Below are 12179 nucleotides of genomic sequence, written 5' to 3' on the forward strand. Positions count from 1 at the left end.
TGGTGAGCCCCGTCCTTCCTCCAGCTCAGGGTTTCCCTGGTCCAGGGCCTCCCCTGGGGTGGCAGCAAGGTCCGAAGGGAGCAGCGTGCAGTCTGCATCTGCCTCCCTCCCTGGTGCTGCCCTCACTGAGCTAAGGGCCCCGCCCTTTGTACTTCCTGTTCCACCCCTCCCCTTCCGGGGGGCGGAACAAGCTTGGCCTGGCCCCGCCCACTCAGGTTGAGAGGGTGGCTGTTTACCCTCAGGCTCGGAGGGAAGCCAGCCTGGCTCCCTACATAGCCCCATTGAAATTAACAGAGCTACATCAGCTCACTAGAACTGAGAATCTAACCCTGTCGCTGCTCCTTTTCTATCCCTTGTTTTCTGCAGCCACCTAGAGGTCTTTATAGTGTATGGCTGCCCCTTTGCAGCCCCAGAAGTTCTGCTGACTTCTTTCCCCCTTTATACAATGTAGCTGCTTCTTTCTCACTGCATATCAATCATCCACATTCACAATATACATGCTAAGTTCTCCTCAGGGACCCAGTTCAGCCATGAAGCTGCATTTAGATAGAATAGCTCCTCTGTTCTCCTTCCTTCACAGCCTGAGGCAGCAAGGTCTAATGGATTGGGCACTGGAGATGTAGATTTGTGACCTCACTCTGCCACATATCTACTGTGTGGCCTGGAGAAATTACCTCACTTCTCTGTGCCTCGGTTTCTCTTCCCACTTTTTGATTCCTTTATGACTTTAGACTGTAATGCCATTGAGTCAGGATCATCTCATCCTGTGTGTGCAAGCCCTGGTGAGCACAATAAGGCTGGGATCTTGAATAGGGCATGAAATCACAGCCATGATATACATAAATACTACTATGAATTGTCCTTTCAGGCCCTCTGGAACTTTTCATCAGGCCCCTCCACCAGGGTCCCACCCAGCCATTACACCACTTTACTGTGAGCCAGCTGCACAAATTGCAGCCATCTCATTTATGGACCATGCCAAGGAAACGTCGTACATGCTCATGCTCCACATCCTTCACTCCCTCACCCTCACGGCCAGCCCCGTCAGGAAGTGGTGGGATCTCCTACCACCTCTGGAGGTTCAGGAACCATGGTGGACCAGCCTATACTCCACCCTGGTCCCGAAGCCCGCTGGGGATATCTGTTGGTGGCTCCCTCACGGAGCCCTGAGCACAGGTATGTTCTTGGCACAGTTCACCATCCCGGACACCTGCCCCTTTTGCGGCATGAAGGAGACCCTGGTGCATGTGTATCTGGAGTGCACCAGGTTGCAGCCCCTATTCTGGCTCCTCTAGAACCTCCTGCTAAGGTTCTGGCTGCATTTCTCCCCATACTTGTTTATATTTTCACACCCTATCCATGGCCCCACTAGGTCGTGAGACCTCCTTGTCAGCCTCCTCCTGGCCCTAGCCAAAGTAGCCATCTACAACACTAGGAGGAAGTTGCTGGATGAGGGGGTGCTCTGCCACTGTGGGGCCTATTTCCGCTTCTCTCTGGCCTCACGTATCCGGGCAGAGTTCTTCTGGGCAATGTCTGCTGGGTCCCGTGATGACTTTGAGGAGCAGGCGGCGCGGTCTGGGGTTCTCTCCTCGGTATCCCTGTCAGGTTCTCTTTGTTTAGCCCTGTGACCTCACTCCTGTGCCTGTTATATCTTTAGTTGTTCCCCGTAACTAATTGAGATCCAAGATCTTGTGGATCCTCCCCTAAGGCTTGGGAAGGTCCCTTAGAGGCCGCTCACTTCCAGGATCCAAACAGGCTGAAGCTAATATACCTTCCTTCCTGCACTCTCCTGTAGCAGTCTGATCTGACCCTGTCATAGAATCATAGAATCACAGAATCTCAGGGTTGGAAGAGACCTCAGGAGGTCATTTAGTCCAACCCCCTGCTCAAAGCAGGACCAAACCCAACTAAATCATCCCAGCCAGGGCTTTGTCAAGCCTGACCTTAAAAACCTCTAAGGAAGGAGATTCCACTACCTCCCTAGGTAACCCATTCCAGTTCTTCACCACCCTACTAGTGAAAAAGTTTTCCCTAATGTCCAACCTGTTACAATATTAAAATGCAAAAACAGGCCTGTAAAACCCTTAGAGATGTTTTAGAACACCGCCCAAAGTCACAAGGGCTACCAGCTCTCATTTTTCATATCATCGTGTCTGAGCTTGCTATACTTAATTCACTCTAATAGTTCTTTTGAAATCAAATGAACATCGTGCATGATTAAAGGCTACTTGTGTGAGAAACAGGTTGAATTCTATTTCATCAACTGAAGTAAAAAATAGATCTGGTTGAATAATGGATTTTTCAGTTCACTGGCAATTTTGAAAAATAATATAAAGAATCATTTCAGGTGGAACGAGAAATGACATTTAAAAAAAAATTAGCAAATAGAAAAAAAAAGAATTGAAACAAAATAAAACATTTTGTTTTATTTTCACCCTCCACTTCCTCTCTTCCCCCCCAAATGTTTTGAATTTCAGGAATTTTGAAAAAAACAAGAAGCAGGAGGACTATCACAAAATGGCTAAAGAAGGCACCACGTCCCTTGAAAGTTTAGCTCAGTGGTTAGGACGCTCACCTGGGCTGTGGGAGACACTAATAAAATTCCCCCCTCTGCCTGATGAGGAAACAAGATTTGCATGGTGGTCTCCCACATTGTAGAAATGTGGCTTAAGAACTGGGCTAAATCTTATAAGGGAGGCAACTCCCTTATGAACACCTTCTTCTCCTCCACCTTTTTATGAATCCTTTGGCGTTTGTCAAAATGCCTGAAAGTTTAACCAAATTTTCTTGGGACAAAACAAAATGCTTCATTTTGACACTATTAGATGTTTTTCAAAATCCCATGAGGTGCCTAAATAGCTTTAAAACTTTGGCCCTGGGCACTTAAATAGATTTAAAAAACTGGCCCTAAATGATTTAAGAGTCCCACCAACTTTCAATAGGACGTAGGCTCCTATGTTACTTACACACTTCTGAAATTTTTCACCCTAAATCGCACGGAATTCACTTAGCCCCTTACTTTTGTGACCTCTTTCTATGATTGGCAGATAACTGTCAGGGCAGGCTCTAGGTTTTTTGCCACCCCAATCAAAAAAAATTTTGGCTGCTCCCTGTCCCAGCCCTGGGCTCCCCCCGTAACCCCTCTGCCACCCCAGCGCTGGGCTTCCCCCTTTCCCTCCGACCAGTGCCCTCCCCACACCCCACTGCCTCCCCAGCCCTGGGCTCCCTCCTTCCCCCCCACCAGTGTCCCCACCCACACCTCCTGCCTCCCCAGCCCTGGTCTCTCCCTGCCCCCACCTGCACCCTCTTTCCACTGCAGCCTTGGGTCACTGGTAACTCGCTTCCAGGGCGGGTCATTCAGCAGGAATTTTGGATGTGCACAAAACACAGACAGGATTGGTTCCCATATGGTTACAGAGCTGCAGTAAAGTGAAACAATTTGCAGCTTGTGTGATTGGAGGATGTCTGGATGCATATTATAAGACTGTCCTCCATAAATGAGGAAAAGTTGAGGTGCCTTTATTATTCTTTTGTTCCACTCTTTCTTTCTATGGGGAATTTGCCAATGCAATATCACTGTCTTCCTTTTAAACAAACAAACAAACAAAAGACAATGGCTGTTGAAAATAGCAATTCCAGTCCTAATAACCACTGGGAAGCATTTCTTGCTCAATTTTATCCTACTTTTTCTACAGCAAGTTACAGTGGATCAGCATATTTGATCTGGGAGAAATGAAGTAACAGCTGCCAAAACTGAGCTTGAGCACTCCTGAACTTTGAGGTGGTCAAATCTGGAAGGCAGGTGCTGTGTGTGTGTGTGGGGGGCGGGGGCTGCGGGCTCCGTGGGGGAGCACGGCAGCATGTATGCAGCATTGTGTCTGGAGCTGCGCAGAGCCAGACACGCTGGTCTGAGTGGCACGGTAAGGGAGCTGGGGGGTTGCAGAATGGGGTAGGGAGTTCCGGGGGTGGCAGTCAAGGGACAGGGAGCGGGGTTGGATGGTGTGGAGGTTTGGGGGGCAGTCAGGGGCAGGGAGAAGGGGGTTAGATGGGTCAGGGGTTCGGGGAGGCAGTCAGGGGACAGGCAGCAGTTGGATAGACATGGGAGTCCCAGGAGTTTGTCAGGGGACAGGTAGGGGGTGGGATCCTGGGGGGAAGTGGGGAGGGTCTCAGGAGGGGGCAGTTGAGGACAAGGAGAAGGGAGGCTTAGATAGGGAGTGGGGTCCCAAAGGGCAGTTAGGAGCAGGGGTCCCAGGAGGGGGCAATCATGGGACAAGGAGCAGGGGGGGAGTTGGATGGGTTGGGGTTTCTATGGGGGGCAGTCAGAGGGAGTGGATTGTGGCAGGGTGGGGCTTCACTCCCCCTGGAGTGTCCTGTTTTTTGAATGTTAAAATATGGTCTCCCTACCATTCACAGTGCAACTCTCCACTCACAGCGTGCTGCCCTCCTTCCTTTCCAGTTGGTAGTAGCCAAGGGAATGCTGGGAAATATAGTTCTTTCCCTGTTCCAGGGCTGGCTCTATAGGCAGGGAGCTAACCAAGGAACTACAGCTCCCAGGGCCCCCTGTTGGCCCATGCCTCCCCTGCAAATGGGCTGCCCGAAACAGGTGCTTGCTTTGCTGGTGCCTAGAGCTGCCCCGATAACTGTAGAAAGCAAATGCAGCCCTAAGGAACAACTCCTTGTGTACCCCCATTTTGGTGTTAGGTGCAAAATTCTAAATGAAAGGGTCATAGATTTTGCATACAGTTAAACTGTGTTCAGTTGGAAACTGCAAGTTCAATGAAATAAACACTTTTCCTGGGAACAGATTGATTTTTTTAAGGGAAATTAGCAAAACAATTTGTTTCAATTTGGTCAAAATGTTTCATTTTAAATGTATCATTTGAATGTTATGTTATATTATAATTTATGTATATTGCATATATTATACTATAATGTATAACACAATGTAATATAATGATCAAGGCAACAAGAGACCTTTGTTTCAATAAGGTAATTCTGATGATTCTGAAATGAAATATTTTAGAAAAAAAAATTCTAACAGAACAGTTCCATGGGAACGTGTTGATTCTGTTAAAACTTTTCAAGGAAACAAGGCAGGCTGGCTGGCTGTTTTTTCTTTTTTTTTTCTCTCTATGAAATTTCAGAATTTTGTTCTGGAAGATGTTCTGAAATGTTTATTTATGTTTTGTTCTGATTCAGAGTAATAATAATAATAATGAGGAAACCGTGGAAAATACCATGTAACAGGAATTCTGGGTTCTGACTAACATTAGTTTTCATCAGAATGAAATGTTTTGCCATTTCTGAGTTCTCCAGCAGCCCACCTGGAAGGATCTTGCTACTTTCACTTTCTGGCTACAGGGTAAACGTAAACATCGGCAAGGGCCTTCCAGGAAATGTTCCTGATGGAAAATCAATTGTATTTTCCCATTTTGAAATGTTTGAGAGTATTGGGGATTGCGCCCATAGCGGCTGAGCTTCCCAAATGGAGAGTATGGGGAGAAGAGGCACACTGAGAAGCTCTTGTTCTTATGCTCAACCAGCTGGAACTGGACACAGAATGAAGCAGAGCTCTTGCATCTCAATATTCTCAAGGAAAAGTTTGATTTTGTGAAGGGAATGTTACATTAGAAAATTGTTCCAGTGAAGAATTCCCAACCAGCTCTACCCAGAACTCATAGAGAGCCAATGGACTCCAGTGGGAAGAAGATTGGGGTATAGCTAGGGTATAGCATCTGGGCTTACTCGGGCTGAGAGATGAAACATTCCCCTTAGCAGGAATGTGTCCATATGACAGAAAAGCAGAGATGGGCCCAAACCAAGACTCTAATCCATGCTGGGATCCCAAATTCCTCAACATTCAAGAGAGGAGCTTCTGGATCTGGGGTTTTGGATCTGCTCTGTCACTACAAAACCCACCACTAGTTGGATGGGCAGACAATGTCCCCATTGCTGGTTGGCACAATCTCTTTGGAGATGCAGGTCATGAATGTGTTCTGGAGACAGAATTCTCCTTTGCACTGTCCAGATGGGCATCACAGGTCCGAGCTGTCTGACTGGTGCTTCAGAAGACTGCCCAGCTGCAGATAATTAGTGACAGCTCAGATGAGTGGAAATCATGAAATCAATGGGAGTTAGGCACATCTGAGGACCCCAGTAGGAACCTAGCTGAATATTTAGGTGTCTAAATACCTAAAACTTTAGACAGTTTTCCACATTTGACTCCTCATCTCCTCCGTTACCCAGTGGAGGTTTATATCAGGATATGTCATCGTTCCTCAGGACACTTTTTCAGGCACAATCTCTTCCCATTCATGTCCCCGTGTTTAAATTCTGCAGAGTGTGCAAAGGCCGTTATGTCAGCCCAGGGATTCAGGTGTCAATAGGAAGTAGAACACGCAGGCCAAGTGGAGAATTCCACGGGCACAGCAACCATTGGGAGTACAGAGCTGTGATTATCCCCAGTGGGCATTGCAGAGGATTCAGCAGAAAACCACTTGAGATTTGGCCAAATTCATCTGGTGAGAGTCCACTGAATTCCAGGGAGTTACACCAGGAATGGATTTGGCTCTGTGGGCTTATAGAGGAAATTGTATGCAGCATATTGTACACTCAGGGCTGAAACAAGACATTTTATAGGCTGCAGACTATACACTGATAACACTGAATGACCTGCTTTTGAGGACAAAGGGCTTTCTTCCATGCCCCCTCCCCTGCCTGTTCTGTTTTCCTTCTTCGTCAAACAGCCAGATCAGCAGCCCAAGAGGTAGAGAGCTGTAATTTTCAAAGGAATCAGGAGTGCACAACTCCCACTCAAAAACTGTTGGGTGCCTAAATCCCTTTGAAAACCTCAACACTATTTTTGAAAAACTATTTTTCAAAAGAACATGTAGAAGCAGAGATTGTGGCTAGATATATTTCTTCCACATCCTCCTGCTCCTTGCCAATGTGCTCCAGTCCTGCCCTGCAGGAACCCCTTTTGTGGGTGACAGGACAATCCATTCTCCAGCATCCATGGCTCCTGTCTGATCATCAGCAAGAAAAGAAACCAGTGAGTTTTGTTTTCATAATCCCCAATCTCTTCTGGCTGCATGGATGATGGAGAGGACTAATGCCTTCCCATGGTTATTCTGGCTGAGGGCAGAAAATGGAGCACCAAACCTTCTGGTCAATGTCTCTCTGTGTAGCTGTCACAAGTAAAACTGGTTGAATTTTTTTTGTCAAATCTGTTTTTTGATGGAAAATTCAGTTTTCAACCACGTGGATCTTTTTGTAAAAAATGCCTGCTATCTCTGAGAGATGTTGTTTGCTTACCTTGTGGTCATATTCTTCTTTATGGGCTGGAATCTCTAGCCAGACTACATCCCCCCATGATGCATTGCAGCTGTGGGACTCCCATGATGCACCACAGTGGCTTAGGAAAAAGGAATCCAGTGGTGCAGATATTATCTAGTCATGGAACCTGTCCCATGGAGAATGGGAGTTTGAGGCACATGAACTGCAACTCCCATGAGACACGGCAGTGGTATTTCCAAATAAATATTTACATATTCAGTTGAACGTTCTGGGGAGGGGTTGTTTGTCATAAAGTCAAAAATTTCTAAAGAAAGAAAAGACATTTTCTCCCCATCCCTAGTCAAAAGAGTCTCATTGCTCAATGGATAAACTGGGTACATCTGTAGACAAGCATCTACCTTCCCTGTGGCAGGTGAGGAGGAGCTGGAGCAGGGGTGTAAATAAGGCGAGCTGCAGGCCTCAGCCAGGTTGTCCCCACTGGCCCCTTTTCCCTCCTCAGACCTTTCTCCTGAGGTGTGGAGAGGTCAGCAGCCTGCACCTTGTAATGTCATAGTGAAAATGTTGTTAGTGTAAAAGCCTGGGGTTTACAGCTCCTTGTAAAATAGAAATTCTGGTTATTTTGATGTTTGTTTTCATCTTAGATGGGGTGAAAATAGAAACATCAAAATTTTTCACTGAATAAAAAGTTCTTAAAACTTTCATTTGGAAATGTCAAAACCAAACATACTAATTTATTTTCTTTAAAAAAAAAAACAAAATAAAATGTGTTGACGTTCCAGTGAAAATCCTTTCATTTAGAAATGTCAGGTGAAAATGAAAAATGTCATTATGAATTAGACCAACTTCTGTTGGTGGAAGAGATAAGGTTTCGAGCTACACAGTTAATTAGATTTCCACATTCTATTGAAAACTCATTGGGAGTTGAGCAACTAAGAGTAAAATTTTCAGAAGTGCCTGAGTCTTGTTTGAAAATGGGACTTTGGGTCCTGAGGATGCCATAGACCATATTTCTGTCAGATTTTAAAAAATCTCAGCCAAAATCAGAAAATGCAAAATGTCAGGTTCTGATCCTAACATGAACATAGGCTGGTCCTCAAACAAAGTCAGTCAGAGATATTATAAAAGGTGCAACGTGGGAATACTTTATTCCAGGTGGACACTAAGACTTCAGTGTGAGGAGTTCATTTCTCTTGAGAAAAAATAGCCTGCCTATCATTTTCCATAGAGACGCTTTTATCTCTTTGTTTCTTAGACTGTAAATGATAGGATTCATTAGTGGTGGCACCACACAATACAACACAGCAGCCATCAGGTCTAGAGATGTTGAAGACATTGACCTGGGCCTCATGTATGTAAATGATGCTGTACTGATAAATAAACAAAACACAACTAGGTGAGGGATGCAGGTGGAGAAGACTTTGTACCTGCCCTGCTCAGAGGGGATTCTCAGCACCGTGGAGAAGATATGAATGTACGACACAATTATCAATAAAAAGCAGACCACATCTCCAAGGGACACAAGGACAATCAAGACAATTACATTAGCGTGTGTATCAGAGCAAGAGATCTTTAGCAACTGTGGGATATCACAGAAAAACTGAGCGATAACATTGGACCTACAGAAATGTAACCTAAAGGTATTCGCTGTTTGTAATACAGAGCAGATCATGCTGCTGATCCATGAACTCACTGCCATCTGGGCACATGCACCTCTGTTCATAATCACCTTGTAATGTAGAGGGCGGCAGATTGCAATGTAGCGATCATACGCCATCACCGTGAGAAAGACCAGCTCTGCTCCTGCAAAAGTTACAACCAGAAAGACTTGGGTGACACATCCAGAGAAAGAGATGAGTCTGTTGTTGGTTAGGGAGTCAGCCATGGACTTGGGGACTGTGACTGAGATGTAGCAGAGGTCTAGGAAGGATAAGTTGCCCAGGAAAAAGTACATGGGGGTGTGAAGGCTCTGGTCGAGGGCTATGACGGTGATGAGGAGAAGATTCCCCACCATGGCTGCCAGGTAAATCACTAGAAACACCAGGAAGTGTAAAATCTGCTCTTCCTGCATGTCAGAGAATCCCAGGAGAAGGAACTCAGTCACGATGGTTTGGTTGGACATTTCTTCTGTAGATGTACACTGCAGAGGGAAGACCAGTGGGCAATGGTTATGGAAGGAGAAACAGAAGATAGATGGAGACTGGTTTTATTTATTACTCTGCAGGACACATGTGGCAGCTCAGGAAAATAAGATCCTTCCCTTTGGTTGCCATCACCATGTAATTACAATGTTTACAATGCAGGTTCATGAGGCTCTACTTTATTGGCAGCTTCTTATTCAACAGACCTACTGCTTGTGTTTATTTTAAGCCCCCTCTAGTTATTTTACTGAATAAGAAGCTGGGAGTGGATGACAGGGGATGGATGATCTGATGATTGCCTGTTCTGTTCATTTCCTTTGACACACCTGACATGGGCCACAGTCGGAAAACAGGAGACTGAGCTTGATGGACCATTGGTCTGACCCAGTATGGCCATTCTTATGTTCTTAAGGCCTTGACTCACAAAGGGTCTTAGGCCCCTAAGTGCCATTTTAGGGAGTTAAGTCCAGTCCAGTAATTGTGTCCCACTGGAAATCACAAAACCCCCACTCAGCTGCTCCCTTACCCCGTAGATGGCTACAGTCCATCGGGGCAGGATTGTGAAATTTTACTCTTAGTTTCAAAAGTCTCTAGGTGTGTAAAATTCATTGATTTCAGTGGGTGTTAAGCTACCAGGTGCATTTTAAAATTCCATTAGGCACCTAAATACCTTTAAACATCTGGGTCTAGGTGCCAAACGTTCCACTGATAAAGTCCTCTGTGCATCTAAATACCTGCTGGTGAGAAGGACGAAAAGTTGCCTCAGTCTAGGCATCCAGGTTTAGGCCTCAGACCCAGTAGGACCTCAAACTAGGTGTTTCCCTGCCCACTTCTGCTGTAAAGCCCAATCCAGTAGTCCAGGACATGCCTGAACACACTCAGCACAAAGGTAGACAGGGTTCCCCGCATGGTGTTTAGCCCAGCGGTTAACGCTCTCACTCAGGATGTAGGAAGCCTGGATTCAATACTCCCTTCTCCACACTCTAGAAAAGGAAGTTGAGTTTCTGGTCAAGCCTTAGTCACTGGGCTATGGGATATTCCAGGCAGGGTGTCTTCAATCTGTTGTGCTGAAACTGTTCCACAGGGTATAAAAAGTTGAAAGTGAATTGGGCCAAATATACAGAGGGCAAGAATCACTCTATAGGCTGGTGGTTATGGCTTCCACCAGTTCCAAGCTGAGCTAACTCAGGTGAATTTAAGCAAAGGTGAGATATGATATGCTCACTTGGTAAACTGGGTGCAAGCAATTAATATGTGCTTTAATACGGCTAAATGTAAAAAAATACACCTAGGAACAAAAAGCATAGGCCATGATTATAGGATGGGAAAATCTGTCCTAGGAAGCAGTGACTCTAAAAAAATTTCAGGATTGTGATGAATAAGTCAGTTGAACATGAGCTCTCAGTGTGATGCTGTGGCCAAGAGAACTAATGCGATCCTGGAATGAATAAAGAGGGGAAACTTGAATAGGAGCAGAGAGGTTATTTTACCTATGTATTTGAACATAAGAACATAAGAATGGCCATACTGTGTCAGAGCAATGGTCTATCTAGCCCAGTATCCTGTCAGTGGCTGGTGCCAGATGCTTCAGAGGGAATGAACAGAACAGGGCAGAGTCAGAGGCTTAGGGACACCCAGAGTATGGGGTTACATCATGACCATCTTGACTAATAGCCATTGGTGGACCTATCCTCCCTAAATTTAGCCAGTTATTTTTTTAACTCAATTATACTTTTGACCTTCACGATGTCCCCAGCAACAAATTCCATAGGGTGTGTATTGTGTGAAGAAGCACTTCCTTTTCTTTTAAACCAGCTGCCTATTGATTTCATTGGATGACCCCTGGTTCTTGTGTTCTCTGAAGGGGTACATAATATTTCCCTATTCACTTCTCCGCACCATTCATGATTTTATAGACCTCTATCAAACCCCTCCCCCATTCATCTCTTTTCAAAGCTCAACAGGTCTAGTCTTTTGAATCTCTCCTCATATGGAAACTGTTCCACAAGTCTAATAATTTTTGTTGCCCTTCTGTGTACTTTTTCCCATTCTAATATATCTTTTTTGAGATAGAGTGACCAGAACTGCACACAGTACTCAAGGTGTGGGTCTGTCATGGATTTATATAACGACATTAAGATGTTTTCTATTTTATTATCTATCCCTTTCCTAATGGTTCCTAACATTCTGTTAGCATTTTTGTCTGCTGCTGCAGATTGAGCAGATGTTTTCAGAGAACTATCCACAATGACTTTAAGATTATTATTTTTTAATGGTAACAGTTTATTTAGACCCCATCATTTTGTGTGAATAGTTGGAATTATGTTTTCCAGTGTGCATTACTTTGCATTTGTTAACAAAGAATTTAATCTGCTTTTTTCTTGCCAAAGTCATAGAATCATGGGACTGGAGGGGATCTCGAGATGTCATCCAGTCGCATCCCCTGCACTCATGGCAGGACTAAGTATTATCTAGACAATCCCTGACAGGTGTTTGTCTAACCTGCTCTTAAAAATCTCCAATGATGGCGATTTCACAACCAATCTATGCAATTTTTTTTTCCAGTGCTTAACTACCCTGACAGGAAGATTTTCTAAATGTCCAACCTAAACCGCCCTTGCTGCAATTTAAGCCCATTGCTTCTTGTCCTATCCTCAGAGGTTAAGAAGAACAATTTTTCTCCCTCCTCCTTGTAACAACCTTTTATGTACTTGAAAATTGTTATCATGTCCCCTCTCAGTCTTC

General features: G+C 45.0%; 1 protein-coding gene across 1 annotated transcript; it reads right to left on the reverse strand.

The window, feature by feature from the left end:
* Window positions 1-8455: 8455 nt before the first annotated feature.
* Window positions 8456-9415, reverse strand: LOC120383672 (olfactory receptor 14A16-like). The gene has a single exon (XM_039501838.1). It carries the CDS (start codon window positions 9413-9415, stop codon window positions 8456-8458), a length of 960 nt encoding a protein of 319 aa, XP_039357772.1.
* Window positions 9416-12179: the final 2764 nt, after the last annotated feature.

This window comes from Mauremys reevesii, linkage group 15, assembly GCF_016161935.1.
Source record: "Mauremys reevesii isolate NIE-2019 linkage group 15, ASM1616193v1, whole genome shotgun sequence".
Taxonomy (NCBI): Eukaryota; Metazoa; Chordata; order Testudines; family Geoemydidae; genus Mauremys; species Mauremys reevesii.

Coding starts and splice junctions, on each gene's coding strand:
- LOC120383672 (XM_039501838.1), bottom strand. CDS start 9,415: ATGTCCAACCAAACCATCGTGACTGAGTTCCTTCTCCTGGGATTCTCT.